At 31.2% G+C, this 23,406-nt stretch overlaps 1 protein-coding gene across 1 annotated transcript in view; it reads left to right on the forward strand.

The window, feature by feature from the left end:
* LOC108693043 (THAP domain-containing protein 5-like) overlaps positions 1–6,584 on the forward strand; it is a 16,720-nt gene extending 10,136 nt beyond the window's left edge. The window contains exons 2-3 of the mRNA XM_018201696.1: positions 5,115–6,360; positions 6,456–6,584. Coding sequence (XP_018057185.1) covers positions 5,115–6,324 — 1,210 coding nt within the window. The 3' untranslated portion in view covers positions 6,325–6,360; positions 6,456–6,584. The remainder of the gene's footprint in view (positions 1–5,114; positions 6,361–6,455) is intronic.
* Positions 6,585–23,406: the final 16,822 nt, after the last annotated feature.

Consider the following 23,406-nt stretch of genomic DNA (forward strand, 5'->3'; position numbering starts at 1 on the left):
GAACAAAAAGTTTTTTATAAAGTTTTCTATAAAGTTTTCTATAAACATGGATCAAAATTGCTTCCTTAAAAAGTTAGCGTTTAAAAATGTCTAAAATCGCTATTATTTTATACATTTTTATAAATACAATATATGCATTTTTTATAATAACAAAAAGTATCGAAACGAAAGTGATAGAGAATTCATCTTTCAAATAAAATTAGAATTGTAATATAATACATTTCATAGGTTTTTTGGATAATTAGTTTTAAATGTACAAAAGTTTTTCAGCTATCGACTAGAACTTTTGTAAAGATATTCTTCATGTATAGAGAAAGAATAGAAAGTGAAAAAAATTAATTCTTTAAAAAATCAGAGTATTTTTTTCAATTGTTTTCTTTCGTCGTCGTGCGTAACTTGCTGTTTGTAATGTAATAAACAATTTCTTGCGCAATCACGATCGATGAGAGTGTATTTAGCGCTAATTGTATATAGTGTTCCTAATAGTGTTTCTAGATAGAAATACTAGTTGCATACCTTGAGTAGTGCTATTTACTTTGATATTTGAATAATTTTTGGATTTATCTGTCAAAATTGTATACTTCAGCAAGATGACTGAAATGCTATCTGAGCGACAGAAGAATACATTTCTTTTTTCAAAAATCGATGTCATCCACATCCTAATACAATTATTAGGATCCAATCCTGATACAATTACTAGAAAATAATAAATTAATTATTAAAAATGGTTATTATTGAGTGTGGATTTCAAGAAAAATGATAAAATGTGATTTCGAATCGGAAAGTATTTCCAAAGGTAGCCGACTTGTAAAAAGTCGTCATGTATCCGTTTCTAAATATTGATTTTAAAAATAGATTGGATCGAAGGATTCTCGTTATCCGACTAATGCAAATGAATCACTCTATGGAATTAAAATAGAGATAAATAGATATAAATTATAATCTGAATAATACTCTTTTTATTAAAAATATTTAAAGCTAAATACTGATTGATTATTAGCTTATCATTTAGCTAATCAGTCTTAATGTCAACAAATCCATTGAATCAATCTAGTATTATTAAATCTGTACCAGAAGTTGTGCTTCTCATTTCTGATTTTGTTTTAATATTATATATTGTGCTTTTTCTTTTAACAGTGATTTTGGTTTATGTAGATACTTCTGTATTCGTATTGTAACAGAATAGGATACTCAATTCTCTCGTCTTCAGAGCTTCTGAAAGGTCTGTCTAACAATTTTCATCTGTTTGAATACCAGAATTTTTCGAGTATTTGTGATAAATTCTAAATCTATGCGTTTGTAGTAGAATTATTAACAATTTTGCATTGTAATATTTTCGCTTATAGAGTACGTAAAGAAAAAATAAAAGCACGTATAATACAATTGGAGTGTAAGCTATCGATTAAATGTACTTAAAACTCAATCGGGACAGCCGTTATTGAGATCCGATCTGGTGCAACTCACCGGTTTACGGCTTAAAGGAGGCACTACAGTCTCTCTCTCAAGCCATGTCTTAGCGTCAAGTCTCCAGATTATTTAAAGCCAGATAATTTGCTTGTTTACTCCAGTTTCTTGCTCGTATCGTAAATCGTTTCATATGGGCCTCAGATACTTTTTTATCTCTTATCCGAAAAAATAGATCGTAAATAAATAGATTTCTGAGATTATCAGACTTTTTTCCATCAACAAAATGAACACTGCATATTCTTGAACTTTTTACTCGTCTATGGCTCGGTGTCTACGGCTTGTCATTTTTTCTGAAGTGAATAAAAGTATTTTATTAAAACAAAGCTACTGAATACTATGGATCTCTATTCGAATTAATTTTAATATGAAATAATTACTCCAAACGATTCACTCGAATTCATTTTCCTTTTCACTCAAATTCCCGTTTCTTTCACCAAGAAATGAATAAAAATGGGATTTTTTAATTTCACTATTTCTGCAATTAGGAACACTTTTGAGTAGAACGGTTCATTTTTAAAAAGATCAACTATTTAACGGATTACTATACATATTTTAACAGATGTATCCAAAAATTATTCAAATATAACAGTAGATAGCGCTGCTTAAGATATGCAACTAGCGTTTTGAAAAAAGATCCAAGAAAAAATATATTCTTCTGTCGCTCAGATAGCGCTTCAGTCATCTTGCTCAAGTACGCAACTAGGATTCGCGCGCTTATTTGGCGATTTTTATGAATTAATATTATTAACTATTACAAAATGATACAAGATTTTTCGACTCACAATCAGTTTAATCCGCTCTATCTGTTCATGAGCATTTTCAACAAAATTACTAAAAACATTATATATGTATAAAATTTCAACTGCACATGTCCAAAATGGGGATACAAGACATTTTAAAGACATAATATGATATTATAAAACAAAAGATATTATATAAAATAGAAGGAATAAAAGATGTTTTAATGATATTTTTAACATACTTAAAATTTATCATTTTTTACATTTCTAAAATGTTTAGTTTTCGAAAAATTTCGCCGGTACTTTTTATACGCTCTTGTATGCAATGTAACAATATGCTTATATAAACAAATCAAGTAAGAAAACGTCAAAAGCGGTGAAGGCAATTATTTGTACATGCTCGTCTTTCAATTTCTTTAAATGTATTGGTTATTAGCAATAAATATATTACGTGATTCAGAGGTTGAATTAAAACCCGTCCTAAATATTGTAGTTACAGAGAAGAGTAATTATGTGTAATTTTTTCCATCCTAGAAACTAGGATAGAAAAATAGGATAGTTCCTTCTCTGAAACTGTAACCTATTTAAGATGGGTTTTAATTCAACCTTTGAACGGTATAGTATATTTATCGCCAATATATTACCGATGTGAACCTGGCGCTCAACTTTATCAAAAATAAAAATTAATACTGCAGGCCGTTTGTACTTCGTTTGAACTTGTTTGTACCGATCATTATTTTGTTTGTACCTCAAACAGTTAAACAAAAAGTGAAAAATAAAAAATGGCCAGCGCGCAACTTTAAAATTTTTTAATTTCATTTATGCCATTCGAAAGAGAATCGTTTGTACCTCAAAGGGTTCGGAGATACAGCGCGTTTCAGTTTTTGCGCAACCCCTACATAGTAAATTTAGCGAATTTTAAAGATATCGAAATGGGACCATCGGCATTCGAAAGAGAATCGTTTGTATCCGTTTGTACCTCTCTTATTTTCGTTTGTACCTCAAAGGGTTCGGAGATACAGCGATTTCAAAATTTCATAAATGCGTCAAGAGAGTAAGTCGGTCATTTTTAAAGATATCGAAATGGGACCAACAGCATTCGAAAGAGAATCGTTTGTACCTCAAAGAGTTCGGAGATACTATATATAGGGATTGCGCAAAAACTGAAACGCGCTGTATCTCCGAACCCTTTGAGATACAAACGAAAATAAGAGAGGTACAAACGGGTACAAACGATTCTCTTTCGAATGGCATAAATGAAATTAAAAAATTTTAAAGTTGCGCACTGGCCATTTTTTATTTTTCACTTTTTGTTTAACTGTTTGAGGTACAAACGAAATAATGATCGGTACAAACAAGTACAAACGAAGTACAAACGGCCTGCAGTATTAATTTTTATTTTTAATAAAGTTGAGTGCCAGGTTCACATCGGTCAATATATTTAAAGACAAAACGCATTGAAAGACGAGCATGTACAAATAATTCTCCACCGCATTTAACGTTTTCTTACTTGATTTGTTCATATAAGCATATTATTTATACAAGAGCGTATAAAAAGTACCGGCGAAATTTTTCGAAGACTAAACATTTTAGAAAAAAATATTTTAAATAAAAATTGTAGAGGATTTAAAGTTATAGGATTTAAAAAACTCTATTTATTGGCTATGAGTTTGATTTGAGTGGAATCGACAAGGTCAGATCAAGATTACATCAATTTTTTACATTATTTTTAATTTTAGAATCTAATAGTTCATGTCAAGAGCTTTTCAAAACACTACAATAAAGTTTATTTTTATTACTTTTCGAATTACGAGGTTTAAAAGACAGTATCGCCGATATTAGCATTTCCCAAGCTGACTGACTAAAATTATCTTGAATGTTGCTCAAGGTCCTGAGTAACATTTGTTAAGATCAAGATTATTATTGGAGGTTATTCCTCTTATTTTCATTGCATTAAAAATTTATTTAAAAAAATGAAAATAATAGAAACAATCTCCATTGATCTTGATTCTGATAAATATTATCCAAATCTTGAACAACATTCAAGAGGTTTTAGTCGTCGATTGAACACCTTTGAGTAATGCTAATGACGGCAGTACAGTACTTTTCAAGCCTCATAACTCGAAAAATACTTAATAAAAATTGAATTGTGGTATTTTGAAAAACTCTTGACACTAGTTAGATTTTGGAATTGAGAATAAATAGATTTAAAACATCGATCTGACCCCTCTGGCGACGCCACCCAAGGTCAAACTCATAACATCAGTAATTAGATCTTTTGAAATCCTACTTTTATTTGAAACACTTTTTCCTTAAATGCTTATGGCAATTTCGGCTCACATGCTGGGGGAGCGATACACTTGCACACAGTTTAATTGTACACACCACTCATAACGGCCGATTCTTAGTATTTCTTTAAATTAGTCGATTAATGATATGGGCAAATAATATACACATCTACTTTGATGCTGCTCTTAAAACGTGGTGCGAGTGCAGATCTTTGATATTATATCAAATTGCATTATCAGAAATATCAGTGCAACATTTTTTGGACTCGTTCAATTCAAATATTAATTCAGCACTACACTGAGTCAATTTTCATTTGCCAAATACGACGACAATCTGAACGCACTGATACAGCATAATCCGAATGTGTGGCACCGAAAAAGTTCGTATTCAGTGCACACTAGGACGGTCTGTTAAATCCGCTATTAGTTTTCGAAATATTTCGCCATCCTGGCTTTTTATATATTCTGTATATAGGTGCATGTAAAATTTAGAAATACTATTACAATATTTAGCTTCCATTTGAAACGCATTTGACGCTTACTTATTTGATTTATTGATATAAGTGATATAAGTGATCCGATTTAATTTATTGAATAAGCATTGTTTTGAATGTCATAGGTTTCCTCTAAACGATAAAAATCGTCTTGACAAATGGATTGCTGCTGTTGGAAAACCGGATTGGAAACCGACAAAAGCAAGCAGAATTTGTAATCTGCATTTTAATAAAAAGGACATTATAGAAGGGATGGGATATCAACGTTCTTATTTACGTAAAAATGCTATACCAAAAGATTATTCTTCATTTCTCACAGAAAATGAACTGGTTGATGTAATGTTAAAGCCAAAAAAGATCTGCAATACTACAAGTATTAATAAATCTATAAACATTAATGAAACTTGTAGCTTGGAGAAAAGTGTTGCATGGGATAGCAATAATTTAAAGAATAATGTTAGTATGATTGAAAATAATAGATCAAATATGTTTGATATTCAAAACCAAAATCAATCAGTTCAAAAAACAATTCACTCTAACACATTTCTCACAAATGAAAAATATAAATTTATTCAAACTTATTCAAAAGAGATCTGCAATTCTGCAAACATTAAATCTGTAAATTCTAGTGAAACTTGTGTTTTTGACAAAAATGCTGTACGAAATCACACTAATTTAAAGAACGATATTAACACTACGATTGAAAATTATGGATTGTGTATATTTGACACTGAAAACCAAAATCAATCGATTAAAAATACAATTTCTCACTTAAATAAAAGATGCAGTTTTTTTCGATCTGATTCAAATAAGATCTACAATTCTACAAGCAGTAATAAATCTATAAGTTCCAATGAAACTTATGTCTCAGAGAAAAGTGTTGCATTAGATCACAACTACTCAAAATATCATAATGTTATTATAAAAAAAAATGATGGATCAAATATATTTGGCACTCGAAATCCAAATCAGCAAGCAATTCTTCAGCCAGGTCAAAAACGTAAATTTATTCGAATTGGTTTAAAAAATGTGCCTATTTTGCCCAGTTCCATTAATTTCAACTATAAAATAAGAAGGGAAATAGATTTTATTAATGCAACAAAAAAAATAAATGAATTATCAAAAAATGTAAAAGATATGAAAGTAAAGAATAGAACATTACAACAGAAGTTGAGAAGATATAACGAAAGAGTTACTTTAATAAAAAAACTGTTTGACTTATTACAACAGGAAAAACTGATTTCTGGTGACTCTTTACAATTAATAAGAAAACAACTTGAACGTCTTATATTACAAACTTCCCAAAATAAAGATAAAAATGAAAGCTACAAATAAGAAAAGAAAATTAAAGATCAGTATTATACGAATAAGGTAAAAGTATTTGTTTTCTCAATATATATATATATATATCTTCCCTAAAGTTTATGAATTTTGACGATAACGTTTTTTTCTCTTTCTTTTTGCAGCATTTTTACGAATTACTTTTATAAAAAAAAATAATCAAGTTGAGTTTTATTATGAAAATGTATATTTCGTAATTGCACAAACATGCTCTTCTGAATTTATCATTAAATAAATTGCTATACAGTCATGGACATTGTTACATCTACTTTTTCTTTTGATGGTTTTTGTAGAATACGCAAAAATTTTCAGAGTATGAGTCACTATCTACGGATGTATGTAATAACATTAAGCGGTTATGGCAGTTGTCAAAGTAATACGGAATTGAAATACACAAGAAACTAAGAAATATACCTTGTGTGACGCGAAAAACATTTAGAATATTAATTGGGTACTGCAAGATTATATGTACCATTATATGATACATATAAAAAAAGTAAGCCATATGAATAATTTTATTTAATAAAGAATAGCATAAGGAAAAAATTTCAGGTCTCCCACGTAATCAATTGCCGGGAAGAGTTCCGATACCCAGATGAAAGAATATTACGTACGAACTTTCATCCCAAAAAGCCACATCATTTTGAGATATCGAAAAAAATATGATTTTTCATTATCTTTTTTTTCCGTTAAATCCAAACGGATTTTTAAAAGAAAAATCATGGCCATAAAGAGTATCAAAAAGATTAGAGTAAGAGTTTTGTCATTTTTTGCCCAAAATTCTGTTTTTAAAAAATTCAAGAATTACAAATCGCATTTTTTATATAATCTGAATGTTTAACTACTTCTATAATAATTCAGCAGTTTATCATATATTTAATACTTTTTCAGATTTTTGGATTTGGTCAAACATGTCGGAAAAAAATAAAAATTTTTTTACCTAAAATATATCATTATATAATATATTATCTACTGACATATTTACATATATTGACATATTTTAAGTTCTTAAATATAATTATACTTATTTTCAGAATCCCATTTTTTTTGTTTTGGAAATTAAATTTTCCGCGGACAAGTTTTTAATAAATTAACAGCTTTTTGTAAGAATATTTTATGTTCAAATAGGGGTGGATTTTTTCATCATAACAAAGGTTACGAGAATTTCAAAGAACGCTTTGCGTTCAAATCTAGATGAATAGACAGCGAGTAAAGAAAGATTTTTTGGTATTTTTTTTTTTCAATTTAATGGATTGTTCTCAACAGTTTATGTCTCATTTGGTAGATATTTTGAATATCTACATTAGCAATAGATAAAAACATGGCAATAACCCGCAAATCTTCTGGTATCTTTGAATATCTACATTTTTCATACTGAACTTTTTTCTATACTATAATCATCTTTCGTTTTATGAGCGAAAAATCTGCTTTTTGCAATCTTTCGAATTCTTTTTCGTACATTTTTTACATGAGTCACGAGCCTTAAACATATACATTTCTTTTCTGATGGCCTAAAGCTGAAATGAAATGCTCGTTAAAATTTTTTTCTCCGTTCAAATTCTAATTTTACTCGATTATAAAAGGAAGAAACCGTTTGACTTTTGCTGAAAATGTGTAGCTATATCTACTGCAAAAATTAACGAATAATACGATGGAATTTATCACTGAGTTATATTCCAGTACAGCGCCTAGATTTCATGAGAAATATATTGATTAGATTTTGACTAAATAAGTTTTAGCTTTTTTTTTTCTTAGTTGCAATTTAGGTATTTTAAAGAAATATAAGTAAATATCCTATTTAGGAGAGCTTCCTCCAATGACCTTGACATATGTTATCAAGGTCATGACCATAGTGAAATTAATAAGTGAAATAAAACGCGCATAATAGGTGAATGTAAAAGGTGATTAAGAACAACTCAAAGTTGATTCAGGTGTCCCTGAAAAGACGCATTTCTGATCTAATTCTAAGACGATTTTTTCTTTGCGAAAATTTTGTCCAAAACTTAGTTTTCAAATTACAAGAAGAAATAATTAGCGTAAAGGGTCGCGTAAAGGACATGAACAGGAGTGGCGCTCACGTTAGATACGGACATTTTACGCGCAGGACGCAAACTAATCGGACACATTCACACGTTTATAACATGTACGTTCTCCTCTGTCACACTATCTCTTTGTCTTTCACTTTAAGTATACTAATTTCGTTACATTATAAATTAGAATGATGAAATTGAAATGAATATTGAACTCTTTGAGTATCGAATTGTTTTTTAATTACACTGTTAAAATTGATAGAAAAATGTTGTAATAGAGCGAAATTAGATAATAATTACGTGCGATAAGCATATAAGTATAAAACTATCATTGATATACAATTATTCCAATAATTAATTCCAATAATTAAAAAATCGAATTCTATCTAGTGAGAAATGATAATGGAATCTATATCGATTCGACGTCGAAAGTATCAAATCGATGATTTGATATCGATTTCGTTCTCAGCAAACGAGAATGGATTAAAATTCTTTTAATGCGTACTTTAAATCCATAAAAATAGATTGAATGGATTGAAAAGGCTTGGATCCGACCTGACACTAGTTAACATTTGAAAAAAAACATTCATATTTAAGAGTTACAAATTTTATTCCTAAGACATTTACTACATTACTGAAAAGTCCCGAGATTTTTCAATACGTGGCGCCACTAAAAAATGAACATGATTCATTTCGAGAGGTTCATCTGTCACTAGTTTATGTATGAAGTTTCATGACATTTCGTTCATTCGTTTACAAACTACAGTCATTTAAATGCTACTTTCTCCTTCGTTCTCCATCACGATAACGCACCGTCACACACCTTGAAAGCGATGGCCAAATTGGACCAATTACGATTCGAATTGGTTGCTCACCCACCGTATTCTCCAGATTTGGCCCCCAGCGACTATTATCTGTTCCCAAACCTCAAGCGGTGGCTCCAGGGAAAGAGATTCACATCGAATGAGGAAGTCATCGCGGAAACCGAGGCGTATTTCGAAAGCTTGGACGTTTCGTACTACAGAAAGGGCATCGAAATGTTGGAAAATTGCTATACCAAGTGTATCGCCCTCGAAGGCAACTATGTGAGGAATAAATATAACTTTGCCCAAAAAACGCTTGTTTTCATTAAAAATCTTGAGACTTTTCAACTCATGTAGTATAATAATTATACCTGAAATTAATTACTTCAAACTGTATTAAAAAACGCATCTTAGTGGGATTCGAATCTGGGACTTCTGGATTATGAATCTTCTGTATTACCTGCTATACCATTTCTTCAATTGGTAAATGTGTTATTCATTATCTACTTCAATTACAATCAGCTAAATTAGTAACAAAATTATATAGATGTAATAAAAATATCATTTAACAGATATAATAAAGTATAAACAATTTATATTACTATGAGACAACATGGATGTCAGATAATCTACTCTCTACTCTCATTTGGCCGATGTCACACTGTGATTAGCCTAATATTCGACTTAGTTTGCGAGTGTTTACATCGATCATTTATTTTACTTCTAATCAAAGAGAAACAGAAAAACATAACTTAATTATTTTTACGTTACACTTTTTTGAACTTAGTTAGATTAAAATGAAAAATTTTCTACTTATTATAATTTTGAATAATTTAAGTAGCATTTATGGTCCATTTTTAAATAAAAACTTTTTATTCAATTAGATTGAAAAACTGCATTTCATATTCAGAATATTAAATTGAGCAGTATTCATATTGCACAGAAATTACTGATATTATTTTTGAATTTAAACTGAACTAAAAAAACTGTACTTCCTATTCATAATTCTGAATCGAGTATAGTATTCATAATGCACAGAAAATGCTAATTTTTTTTAGATTTAAAGGAATAGAGATATGCTCTATGCAATTCCTATAAATGAAATAAAATGCATTCAGGATTGAAAAGAATTCATTTTAACATTTATGAATCGTTTCTGAAAATTTGAATTTTTAATCCATTTCAATCCATTCTCGTTTGCTGGGTCATTTTTCATTGGATAAGAACGTTTCTTATAATTCGACGTACTGAAATATTTGTTAAACTTAATTGTATCAATATAGTCTATTGTATCCAGTAGAATTAGACTAAAAAAGTTTCATGAAAAAATTGTAAGTTGATATTTCTTTCGACGAAAATTTTCTGAAGACCATCAGAAAAGGAATGCATATGTTTGAGACTCGCAATTCGTGTGGGAAATTGCTTAAAAAATCGAACAGTTGCAAAAAGCAGGTTTTTCGCTTATAAAATGAAAGATGTCGATTATATGAGGAAAAGTATGAAAAGTGTAGATATTTGAAATACTACAAAACGAGACATCAAACGTTCGGTCCATTAGTTAAGTTGAAAAAAAAAATATAAAAATCATCGAAAAAGACCTTTTTTCCACTCGCTCTTTGTTCATCGAGATTTAAATGCAAAACTTTGAAATTTTTGTAAAATGTAGTTTGTTATAACGAACAAATCCTGAATGATCGAGATACTATTAATGAGGTACTATTAAAGTCTTCTTACGAGAGATACTATTAAAGACATCCTTACGGGAGTTCGCGTTATGATTATTGAAGTAATTAAAAATTAAAAACTGATAATATTGTGCTAATTTTATGATTTGTTAGTTTAGTAGATGTATTTATGCATTTAGAGCTCAATAATACTCGATTTTTCTTTAAAATTGTGATTTTTGTGTTATCATTCAAAGTTTAATTATTAAGAGATGATAACTGCAGAGAAAAAAATTGAAATTTTTCTGCAATATATATAGAATATTATGGCTTTACAAGTATGCATATTTATTTATGGAACCTTTATGTAATAAAAAATCGAATTTAATAATGTAATAATATGAGCCAAATTTTTATGTTAATAATAGCAAATTTATACTAATTGCCGATAATGTCAATGTTCTTTAATTACCTTCTTGGAATCCTTTTTATATCGTCGAAAATTTGCCCATGATTAACGGTCTTTAATAATATCTCGTTTGTGGTATCCGTTAATAAATAGATTTATTCGTCGCGTCACATGCTCCAAATTAACTCAGAGAGCACTTGGATCATAGGTAAGATGGCGGTTGGAACAGTTGCATTCATGTGCTCCAATGTTCAGTGACACAAACGGATTTTAGCACAAATGTCACCTAACCTAATTCATGAACCACTCGAACGGGTCGGACATGTGACTCATTTCGTTTCGGATATTTTGTGTTATCTCGATTATTTGAAAAGCGTTTTTATATAAAATAAATGCATTTTTAATAAATATAAAAGTTATAAATTAAAATGTCAAGGCTGATTAAAAAATTATTATATTTAATTCAATATTGATGAGAATTTATTTTTCACTTACATTAATTTATATAGAATAGTCAATCCGTAATATCTTAACACAGGAATAACTAAATAAGATTAGCCTAGAATGATAATTTTTATTATGTATCATATGCTAGTTCGTTGACATTGGATGGGATTACATAAATATGTTTTCTTTATTATCTCTGATGAAGACTTTATAAATCGAAACGTTTGAAATTTGTAGCGTTATACGAATGTAATAAAAGATGAATTTTATTAGTTAACTATTTTGCTCGTTTTTTAAAGAAACCTTGATATTTTAATTTATAATTTTTATATTTATTAAAGCCTTGACATTTTAATTTATTGTATTGCATTTACATGAGCCTACTTTTCTATATAAAAATTATATTTTTATATTATATTATATTAATATTATTTTATTTTATTTATTTTATTTTATTTATTTATTTTATTATTTTATTTTATTAATATTATACTATATTATATTATATTTTTATATTTATATCAAAAATGCATTTATTAAATACAAAATGAAATACTTTTTTCAATATAGAACGTTTCAATCAATTACGCATGCGTGCGTAACATGCCTCGTACCATCTTTTGAGGTGAGGCAAATGGAGCGTGCTCTTAATTGATCTGTGGAATATGCTCTAACGCGAACATCTAGTCGCTTTATTGATTCCGATGACGCGAACGTATTGGAGCGTGTTGGACATGTTGGAACGTGCGACGCGAACAAACCTAATATTTCTATGATAGCTTCTGACTTTAAAGAATACATTCCCTCTCCTGAAACATAATTCGATCAATAGAACAAGAGTAGAAAGAGAATTTCATACCCAAATATCTATCTTACTTTTTCTAAGTCCGTCTAGAGTCCCTAATAAGAAAGTCGCATCAATCTGAATTAAAATCGCGTCTAACAGGGACTCTATTAGAGAGAAGAGCTTGAGACTCTCTACTATGAGTAGAGTCATGGAAGCTGTAATGCGAAGTAATCAGAAGAGGTGAAGTTGTATCAAAATTATAAATAAGCCTATACATCATTATAAAGGTTTCGAATTAAAAATATATAAAAGATATAGATATTATGTGATAAGAAAGTGTCGAAAGTAACATTCTAACCTTGTCATCAATCATATAAGATACTGTAAAACACTTAAAAATTGTCACAATATTAATTTCATCTAAAATCATGAAATGATTTATTATATTTAGGATTAAAATATAAAAATATAAAATTACCAATATATAAGTTTGACAATGGCAAGACATTTTAAAATAAAAATATTGTTAAATGAAAGTGTTATTTCATTACTATTTCATATCATTAGTATTTCAGTTCCAAAAGTGTAAAATTATAATTCAGCTATAGAAAAACAGATCTACTTCTATCAATATTTTAACATTAATTTTATTTGTCAATATTATATAATAGTATTTAATGTAAATTCTACTCTTATAATTTCTAAAATCTAAATTACCGCGTTCACGATACTCAAAGTGGAGATATAGCATTGATGGTTGGTTTCGCCATTTTACTTCAGGCTATGAAAATTTTGACAAAATTGACGCAACTCTCTTATAATGACTCTACATCCGTCAAGATCAAAGAGATTTCGCCGCATGTTCCGTCCAGTATTATAGGTTCGCGTCGCATGCTCCACCCAAAGAGCACTTGGATTATAGGTAAGATGGCGGTTGGAGCAGTTGCATTCATGTGCTCCAATGTTCAATAAAACGAACGGACAAGTAAGTTTAGGACAAGTAAGCGTATCACTTATCCTAATCCGTGAGACTACTCGAACGGTTCGGATATGTGCCTCATTTCGTTTCGGTTTTTTGTGTTATCTCGATTATTTGAAAAGCGTTTTTATGAAAATAAACCCACTTTCGACCTTGGGATCATATGTATCTTGAAACCTAGTGCAAATGATAAAAGTGAATTCTCACTTGATTGAGTAAATTTCATAGTGAAATTTGACATTTCTCACGTGACATTGCTCGACAAGAAATTCTATTTGAATTGTATCAAATGGTGTCAAAGTGTATCGAGATTGGTCGAAATTAGTTGAAATTTATTCTATTTAAGGTGAATCCGACTGTATTAAGCTGACATCTTTAATAAAAAGATTGATTATATCAGACATTGTGTAGCACAAAATTTAAAATTTGATTTTTTAAATTTTATTGCACTTTTTTTAATAATTGAATTCAATGAAATTAAAATAATAATATATACAGAAACATTAATTTCATCAGCGTAGAGAAGCCGAATTTTAGATGTAGCTCGGTCCCATGACTTGCTCGATTAAAAGGTAAATATTTGTTATAATATCCAGTTTTAATATTCCATTACATATTATTTGAAAGAAATTATGCGATGTTATAACCTATACAGAATCGCTAACGTTCGAAGAGCAACATTACCATGTCTATAAGCTCGAATATAAAGTGTCGAAAAATAGCCAAATTACATTTTTTTATTCGATCGTATTTCAATATCATATAGTCGAGAGCATTATCTTTGCAGCATAGAATTAAGTAGATGGATTGGGAGTACAAATAAGTTTTCGCCGTTTTTTATCAAAAATTAAGCATTTATTGTGAAAGAACGGTACATAATGTTTTATTCAAAGTAATGGCCATCGCTAGCCACTACTTTTTCCCATCTTTCTGGTAGCATATGGATACCGCGTCGAAAGAACGCTTCATCTTTTGAGGCTATCCAATCATTGATACAACTTTTGGTATCTTCATATGATGTGAAATTCATATGAAGTGCTGCTCAGACAGGCCATGCGTCATCGATCGGAACAAGTGATAGTCGGAAGGAGCAATGTCTGGAGAATACGGCGAGTGGGGTAGAACTTCCCAACTTTGAGTGTTTCTAAATAAGTTTTGACCGGCGCCGCAACATGTGGTCGAGTATTATCATGCAGGAGAATAATTTTGTCATGCCTGGAGTAGTAGTGGCGCGTTTTTCCTTGCTCGGCTCAATCAATTGTGTTCGATAGAGAGCCCCAGTAATGGTCTCGTTCGGTTTGACTCATAATACACGACACCAAGCTGATCCCACCAAATACATAACATGAGTTTTTTTCCATGAATATTCGGCTTGGCTGTCGATGTTGAAGCATGGCCAGGTGGTCCTCATGATTTTCTCTTCTTTGGATTATCGTAGTAGATCCATTTTTCATCACCAGTGACTATACGATACAAAAGACCCTTTCGTTTATGCCTGGCAAGCAGCATGTAAAAAATCGGCGTTCAACGTTTTTCGGTTTCAGTTCCCAGTATGGAACCCAATTCTCTTACTTTTGAATCATTCCCAATGATTTCAAACGATATGAAATTGTTTGTTGAGTCACTCCTAATGTAAGTGCAAATTCTTTTTGCGTTTGCACGAATCTTCATCCAATAATGCTTCCAATTCCGCGTCTTCGTACATTTTCGGCCTTCCGCTACGTTCTTTGTCTTCGACGTCAAATTCACCGTTCGTAAACTTTTGAAACGACTCATGACAACTTCTCTCACATAAGGCAGCATCAACAAGCAATCTATGAGCCTCAGCTGCAGATCTCTTCAAATTAAAGAAGTAAATCAAAAGTTCCCGCAAATGACACTTATTCGGCTCAAAACTCGACATTTTCGTACAAAAAAAATATATGATGCTGATACAAAATCGCTAATATTTTAAGGTTATAGTGTTGTCGGATGTCCAATCGTACGATATGACGTTTTACATCAAACAATTTTAACTATAGTTTATTAGTGGCGCCGTCTTTTGCAAACAGCGGAAACTTGTACTCCCAATAAATTAATTTTTTTCGAATTTTCGAATCGATTTGTCTTGTACATTATTAGCTTCCGATGTATAGATGTGCAAATGCATCTCATAAGCGCAATTAAACATTGAGTGAAAAGGTAATTTTCTGACCGATTACTCAATAATTACACGATAAATCGATCTCAAACTTCATACAGACTTTTATTAATACTTAAATTAGTTTTATATAAATTTTAAAGATATTTAATTTTTTCATTTGGACAAACCATCTTAAAGGCACAGATTATTGTTTCGAGCAATGGACTATTTTTATGCTTTGCATGGAGGAAAATGACAACGAAAAAATAATAAAATTCGCAAAAGACATTTAAATTTAATAAGAAGATAATTACGGGATACTCAAGATGGGATTTCATTTGAAATCCCAGACAATTTTTAGAAAATTACATAGATTAGTATATAAATATATTAAGTATAAATATATAAATTATTAAAATAACTAAGATGATGAAATGATATTATATGGTCGAAGCAAATCTTCATGTCTAATATTTTTGTGTAAATTTTAAAATTTCCAGTTCAAATAAAAATTATAAAATTGTAAGATTATAAAATTCTCTCAGAAATATTATTAGACACTAAGATCCGCTTAATCGTATAGATAATTTTATTATTATTGAAATATATGAATAATACACGATTAATAAATCTTAATGTTGAAATAAGTTATATTCTGTTGTAAATTATACATATATGTGTACATATACGTGTATGTGCTTACGTGCGTCACAACAAAAGTTATATATTTTGGTTATGTATCACCAGAGAGAAACCTGAGAGAGAACATGAATACTCAAAACCTAGATAGTTGAAATCGCTAAAATAACTGAAATTTATTAAATTAATAAAGATTTCAGGGATTTATTTCCATCAGGAGCACTGCAAAAAGGTGGATATTGTTGTGAAGTTAATCCATTTCTTCAGAAGGCGGTAGTGTGTGGCAGCATTTTGCGGTTACAGATTTTGGGCTATCATGTCTTCTCTCAAGTTTCTCTCTGCTTTTAGATAAAGAAAAGTCTGGAGCTAACAGTCTAGTGCAAGGGTCTGAGCACAAGAATTGTTATAACATTTACTTAGAAACTTAAGTTATAGACGTAAATAACAAGTTTTCATGATGTACAACTTATTACGTGTCTCCAAGTGACGGCAATAAATCATACGCCAAAACTTGTGCGTTACGTCTACAACTTAAGTCTCTAAATAAATGTCTCTGTTACGACAATTCTTACGCTCAGATCCTTATAATATAATAGAAGTGAGGCTAGTATTCATAGTGCGTTCGAAGAGATGCTATTCGTGCTATTTACCGCTACAAACTGTTCGCGGAGCTGCAGATAGCTGCTACAAATGATCATGACATCACTAATGGTAGCGTGTTACGTCACAATTGCACGCTATCAACGCTATTTCTTTCGAGGCAGTGGTTGGTAGCGTTAGCATTTACAGATTCGTGAACCTAACGTTGGTAGTGTTTAACATTCGTTAAATTTAGAGATTAATATTTAAGATTCTGTTCTCGAATGTCACCAAACTTTTCTCTCTTAGAATTTCGTAAGTAAACGTACGCACGTAATGTGTGAATTTCAAATTTTATCATAATGAATGCAATCTGAATTTAATCTCTGCTGATGGCTTGTCACTAGGCAGGAGTGAACGTAATTCTTGTTTGTGTATCATCTTTAACTTTTCAAAGTTTCTGTGAAGTGCAACTTGTATTCTTGATTTATAAATGTGAAAGTCAGAGATATCTTGTTACTGGCAATTTTTAATTCCCGTGTATAGAAAAAAGTTACTATTGCGGTATAGTGTGACAGTATTTCGCTGCAGATGCTCAGAAGATCCTTATTAGATATAGATATGCTTCTTCTTCTGAAATCGACAATGGATGCTCAAGGGTTCTTCCTTTTATCTGATTAATTTACTTAGTGTAACTATTTTTTGATCTAGTTTTCTACATTGTTCACTTCGGCCTAGCGGCAAGCTATCATAGAGATTGCAATTGAGATTGCGTTCTGTTATTCACTACGAAAAAATAAAAAATTTATTACAAATACTTTACAAAACTTTAAAAATTTTAATTATAGGGAAAAGTTTGGTTGATAATTGGAAACAGAATCTTCTACATTAACTTAATCTTGATGAATATATCTCTCTGGTTAAACGCTACTAACGCTACGCTAGGATCGTTCATGGAGCTTGCTAATGCTATCGCACTATTGGCTCCAAGAACAGCATTGTCCATAGCGCGAATAATGTCTCCCCGAACGGCATCCATAGTCAAATCTTATATTCAAGTATGGTCTTAAAAAGTCACACACCAATCAGAGAGTTGCATTAGTATCTTAAGACATTACTTAAGACAATCTTGAAATAAGAATCGACTATGAATACCGGCCTGAGAGTTGGAGCGTGATGGAACATACGGTACTGCACATACTAGCTTATAGCGTTTTACATTAGCCCGCACTGAGTGCATCAAAAACTCGTTCAGTGTCAGCAGCATTGTACGAAGTTGTTGAAAATGCGAGTTTCTTGCACTCCTGACTGAACACATTGAACTTTAGTGCAGTTTTATAGTGCACATTTGCCACTACATTTGATAACAAAATATTACGTAATTCGTTATGAAAGTATTATGTAGGATACAGTAGTATACTATTTTATAAGTTGTTGTTCCGGAAATGTGAAAATAATTTTTGAACTACAACATTAACATAATTTCTGATATTATTATACAATATTATACAATATATCTTGGTAAAAAATTTTTCATGTATGATCATTATATGTATAAATATAAACGTATATAATACAGCATATTTCATATGTTCATATATGTCCATATATCTTTCTTTCTTTTGTAGAATTATTGTTTAGTATGATAACAATAATAATAATGAAAAAATGTAAGAAATAATTAAAAAGTTGCGAAAATGATCTTTTTAATTATCTTTTTACGTTTTCTCATTATTATTTTTCTTGTACTAATAATTTAATCTTGTATTAATAAAGAAAGAATGATATACGCATATATATCCATATAGATCATGTGTCCGCAAACACATTTCATATATAATTATATATGTTTATATACTACCTGCGGAAATTAAAGCATCACCTCTCAAGCCTTCGAAAAATTGATAGACTTTGAATGAGTGTAACTTCTACAAAAATGACTAAAATGAGACGTTCGAAAAAGTTTTTTGTATTGGGAGTACAAATTAATTCGGTCCGTTTTTTTGTGTTCAAAAATGTATTTATTTCAAAACAAAATGAATGAACAGATCAATTAAAGTATTGTCCATCGCTGCCTACTACTTTTTCCCATGTTTTTCTCTCAGGCAATTTTCAAATTCCATCTCGACATGAGGCCGAGGTTGTCATGAAGAAGAATAACTTTATCATGTCTTTGCTCGTATTCTGGCCGTTTTTCTCGCAATGCATGGCTCAAACGAATCAATTGTAGCCGATACCGATCGCCTATAATGGAATCGCCAGGATTCAGCAGCTCATAGTAAACAAGACTCTTTTGGTCCCACCAGGTACAGAGCATGATTTTCGAACCATGAATGTCCGTGGTGTTGATGTTGAGGTCGATAGTAACGATTGACTTACCGTAGTATTTTTTCTTCTTGGGGTTATCGTAGAATATCCTTCTTCTTCTCATCTCCAATTACAATTCAATGCAAAAAATCTTTTCTCTTTGTCTTGATCTGTTGTCTTTGAATCAGCTGTTCGCAAGTGAAAAATCGCCTTTCAACGTCTCTCGGTTTCAGTTCATAAGGCACCGAATTTTCTTGTTTTTGAATCATTTTCATGGTTCTCAATTGTACAGAAACGTTTGACTCAGATTCGAGTAATGCCTCTAATTCTTTGTCTTCGAATTTTTTTGGCTGTCCAGAGCAAGACTTGTCTTCAACGGTGAAATCTCCATTCTTGAAACGTCGAAACCATTCCCTACATGATTTATCAATTGGAGCAGTGTCATCATAAACTTCGACAAGTATTCGATAGGCTTCAACCGCATTTTTCTTCCAATTAAAGCAGAAAATTAAAAACTTCCCGCAAATGCTGCTTGGTTAACATAAAATTCGACATTTCAAACACAGTAAAAATCATTTTTGTATAAAACTCAAAGCGATATAAACTGAATATTATTAGCAGATGTTTAACCTCTCTGAAACCGCTAAAATCAGCTGTCACTATGAACCATTCATAACAGCTGGAGCCATATTTAGAGAAACGGACCGAACTAATTTGTACTCCCAATAAGTTAAAATTTCAATTCGATTGATATTTACGGAGTTACATGATTACAAAGGAAGATCCGTAAAATCTCAAAAATTTTTGTGAACTTTGCATATTTTCATGCCGTGAATCAGAAGTGGGGCACAAATATAATTCACAGCTTTTAAAAGTATGAATCTTATCTTTAATTTGCTTTTTTATTGACTGTAGGATTTTTTTTAACGAGTTATTCAACATTGAATTAAAAAAAATTTCTTTGACTTTGACTTTCATAAAAAACGAACGGAATAACATAACAGCATTCGTTAAAAAAGTGAAAAAAAGTTCAAAGTTTTTTCTTTAAGATACGTTTATCTTTTATTAGACACGTATATAATATACTTTTTATGTAAAAACTTAAGTGAAAGATGAAGTTGCAAATTGAAACAATTATCCGTTTTCAGCTCGATCTATTCCGGTAAAAATGAGAGAGAAATATGATGTTTATGTAATTTTACACTTTAGAGTCTACTAAGAACGATATCAAAACAAAATGATTGCGTAAACTAATGTTCTTCATGTTCGAAGTTACAATTTTGGGTAAAATGGCATTCACTGTATTGAATCTTAATATCGCATCAGGCGATGATCGCTGGCATTAACGTTACTCGAAGCATACCACGTGGAGATAATCGGATTTACGCTTTATGTGTGTGTGTGCGCGCGCGCGCGCGCGCGTGTGTGTGTGTGTGTGGATAAAAAGATTAAGTTTATAATATGAGGTATTACTGCCTCTGTTGTGAATTTGTCTTTTAAACGTTGATGCATATTTATGCATCGTCGAATCGCTATCTGCGGAATTTAATGCCAAACTTGACGGAATGCTTTCCTTAATTGTTCTAAAGTTTGAATTCGTGGGTATTGTCGCAATCGATGCTGAATGCATATTCCAGACGCGCTCGATTGAATTGAGATCCGGCTCATCGGAGAATGATTTAAAATATTAACACGATTTTCTCTGAGAAGTGTTTCATGGCATGAAACTACAAAGTTTACAAAAATTTTTGAGGAAATGTTTTACAGAGCTTCCTTTGTAATCATGTAACTCCGTAAATATCAGTCGAATTGAAATTTTAAGCTATAAAAAACTTTTTCAAACGTCTCATTTTAACCATTTTTGTAGAAGATACATTCATTCAAAGTCTATCAATTTTTCGAAAGCGTGACAGGTAATGCTTTAATTTTCGCGGGTAGTATATTATTTATGTATTAGGTGTACAACTTTGCTTCCACCGTTTTCCTAAGATGGCTTTAGCGGTAAGTGGTGGTCGAAATAAATAGATCATAGACGTCATACAATAACTTGGGCATCTGTCAACATAACCCCATAGAAACATTAGTCGATTTGTATCTGTATCATAAAGTTATTCTCGATTGAAAATGTCAATTTACGAGCCAAATTCTCGTCGTTTGCGGGAGGTTTTAATTTTTTCCTTCAATATGAAGAAATCTGCGGCTGAGGCTCATCGAATGCTCTCAAATACTTATGGTGAGGCCGCTATTAGTGAAAGAACGTGTCGTGAGTGGTTTCAACGCTTCAAGAACGATGATTTTGACGTCCAAGGTCATGCTCTGTTTGGTGGGACCAGCTCGGCGTAGTGTGTTATGAACTGTTAAAACCGACTGAAACAATCACAGGCGATCGATATCGAACGCAATTGATGCGTTTGAGCCGAGCATTGAAGACAAACGGCCGCAATACAACGAAAGACACGATAAAGTGATTTTGCATGATAATGCTCGACCCTATGTTGCAAAAGTGGTCAATATACATACTTGGAAACGTTGAAATGGGAAGTCCTACTCCACCCGCCGTATTCTCCAAACGTTGCTCCCTCTGACTATCACTTTCGATCAATGGCACACGGCCTGGCTGACCAGCACTTCCGGTCTTATGAAGAAGTAAAAAATTGGATCGATTCGTGGATAGCCTCAAAAGATGATCAGTTTTTTCGACGCGGGATTCGTACGGTACCCGAAAGATGGGAGAAAGTAGTGGCCAGCGATGGACAATATTTGAATCATAAATGTATAACCAGTTTTTTACAATAAAACCTCGAATTTCAAAAAAAAAACGGTGGAAGCAAAGTTGTACACCTAATATGTTCATACATAAAAAATTTTTACCGTTTTAGATATTATTGTTTCATATAATACCAACGTTCGCGACGCATGCTCCAAATTAACCCAGAGATAGAAATCTTTCCATTCGTCATTCGGAAATTAACTTGGGTTGTACAAAACTAACTTACCAATTGCGTTCGGAAATATCGAATAAAGTCACTAAATTGTATTCTAGGGTAGTTTTTTCAACCTTTGACTTTTCAGAGATTGACAGAGTAACTTTATCTTGGCGCGAAGTGACATAAAAACGAACTGAGATGACTGAGATCATTGCAATTCTCATTAATCCGATTAAATTACATCTCTTATCATTTAAAAAACGGATTCATTCAAAATTATGATATTATTGATTAACATGATAATTACTAACTTATTTTCTATGATTGTTTTTAAAAATTTTATTCAATATTTAAATTACATTCCAAAACTTTTCTTTTAGAAGAACTTCTTTTACTTGATATAATGTAGTGTAAGCCGGTTTTACATTAGTTGCAAGCTGATCGCAAGTTTATCGTGGCAGCCAATCTGAAATTTGTATTTTCAACGCTTCATATTGGTTATCGCAACAAACTTGCGATCAGCTTGCAACTAATGTAGAACCAGCTTTACGCATATTACATATTTCGAATAAAATTTTTCTTAGAGAGAACACTTTGGAATGTAGTCAAGAAATGAGAGTAACGTCGTTATTTTTTATAATAATGATTTGATAATGATGTTGAATTTTTATCTGTAATAAGTAAAATGTGTTTAATCTCCTCAAAATTATCATCATAATTTTCAGCATTTTCAATTTTTCTCGTAACTTTCTCTCGAAAATACTTCAAATAATTTATGATTGAATGTCATTACACAAAATAATATCCGATTTCGACGAACTGTAGCTTCTGTTGTTACTTAAGTTACGTATTTTATACGTTCGGAAAATTGTTGAATTTTAGTGTTACTCTGATTGAGTTTTACCATATCCAACCTTACTCTACCTGACAAGTAAATTTTCGAATATACTCCTGAATGGAGTAATTTTGTTAAAATGGCCTAAGATTTATTTGCGTCGCATGCTCCAGCTTACTCCAATAATGTGCTCCTGCTATAGCTCCTATTCACTTCAACGAGCGCATTAGAGTGAATAAATGCTATGGCAGAAGCATTTTAGAGCATGTTAGAGCATACGATGCGAACAAATCTCTAGTTTCTATCGAAGATTTAAACAAATCAGAATATAAAAATCAACCAACTACAGTTGAGTATTTCTCTGTTACAGTTGAACGGCAGAGGACTGTTCGACTGTAGTTAGTTGGTTCTTACATTCTGATCCAATTTAAATCCTCGGTGGGACTAGACCAATGGTATAATCGGAAAAGAATCAGGAGGAAATACTAGAGAGATTATCAATCGCGTCTACGGAATTTCCATGACCATAGCGCCATGACCTGAATCTA

The sequence above is a fragment of the Atta colombica genome, unplaced genomic scaffold, assembly GCF_001594045.1.
Source record: "Atta colombica isolate Treedump-2 unplaced genomic scaffold, Acol1.0 scaffold86, whole genome shotgun sequence".
NCBI lineage: Eukaryota > Metazoa > Arthropoda > Insecta > Hymenoptera > Formicidae > Atta > Atta colombica.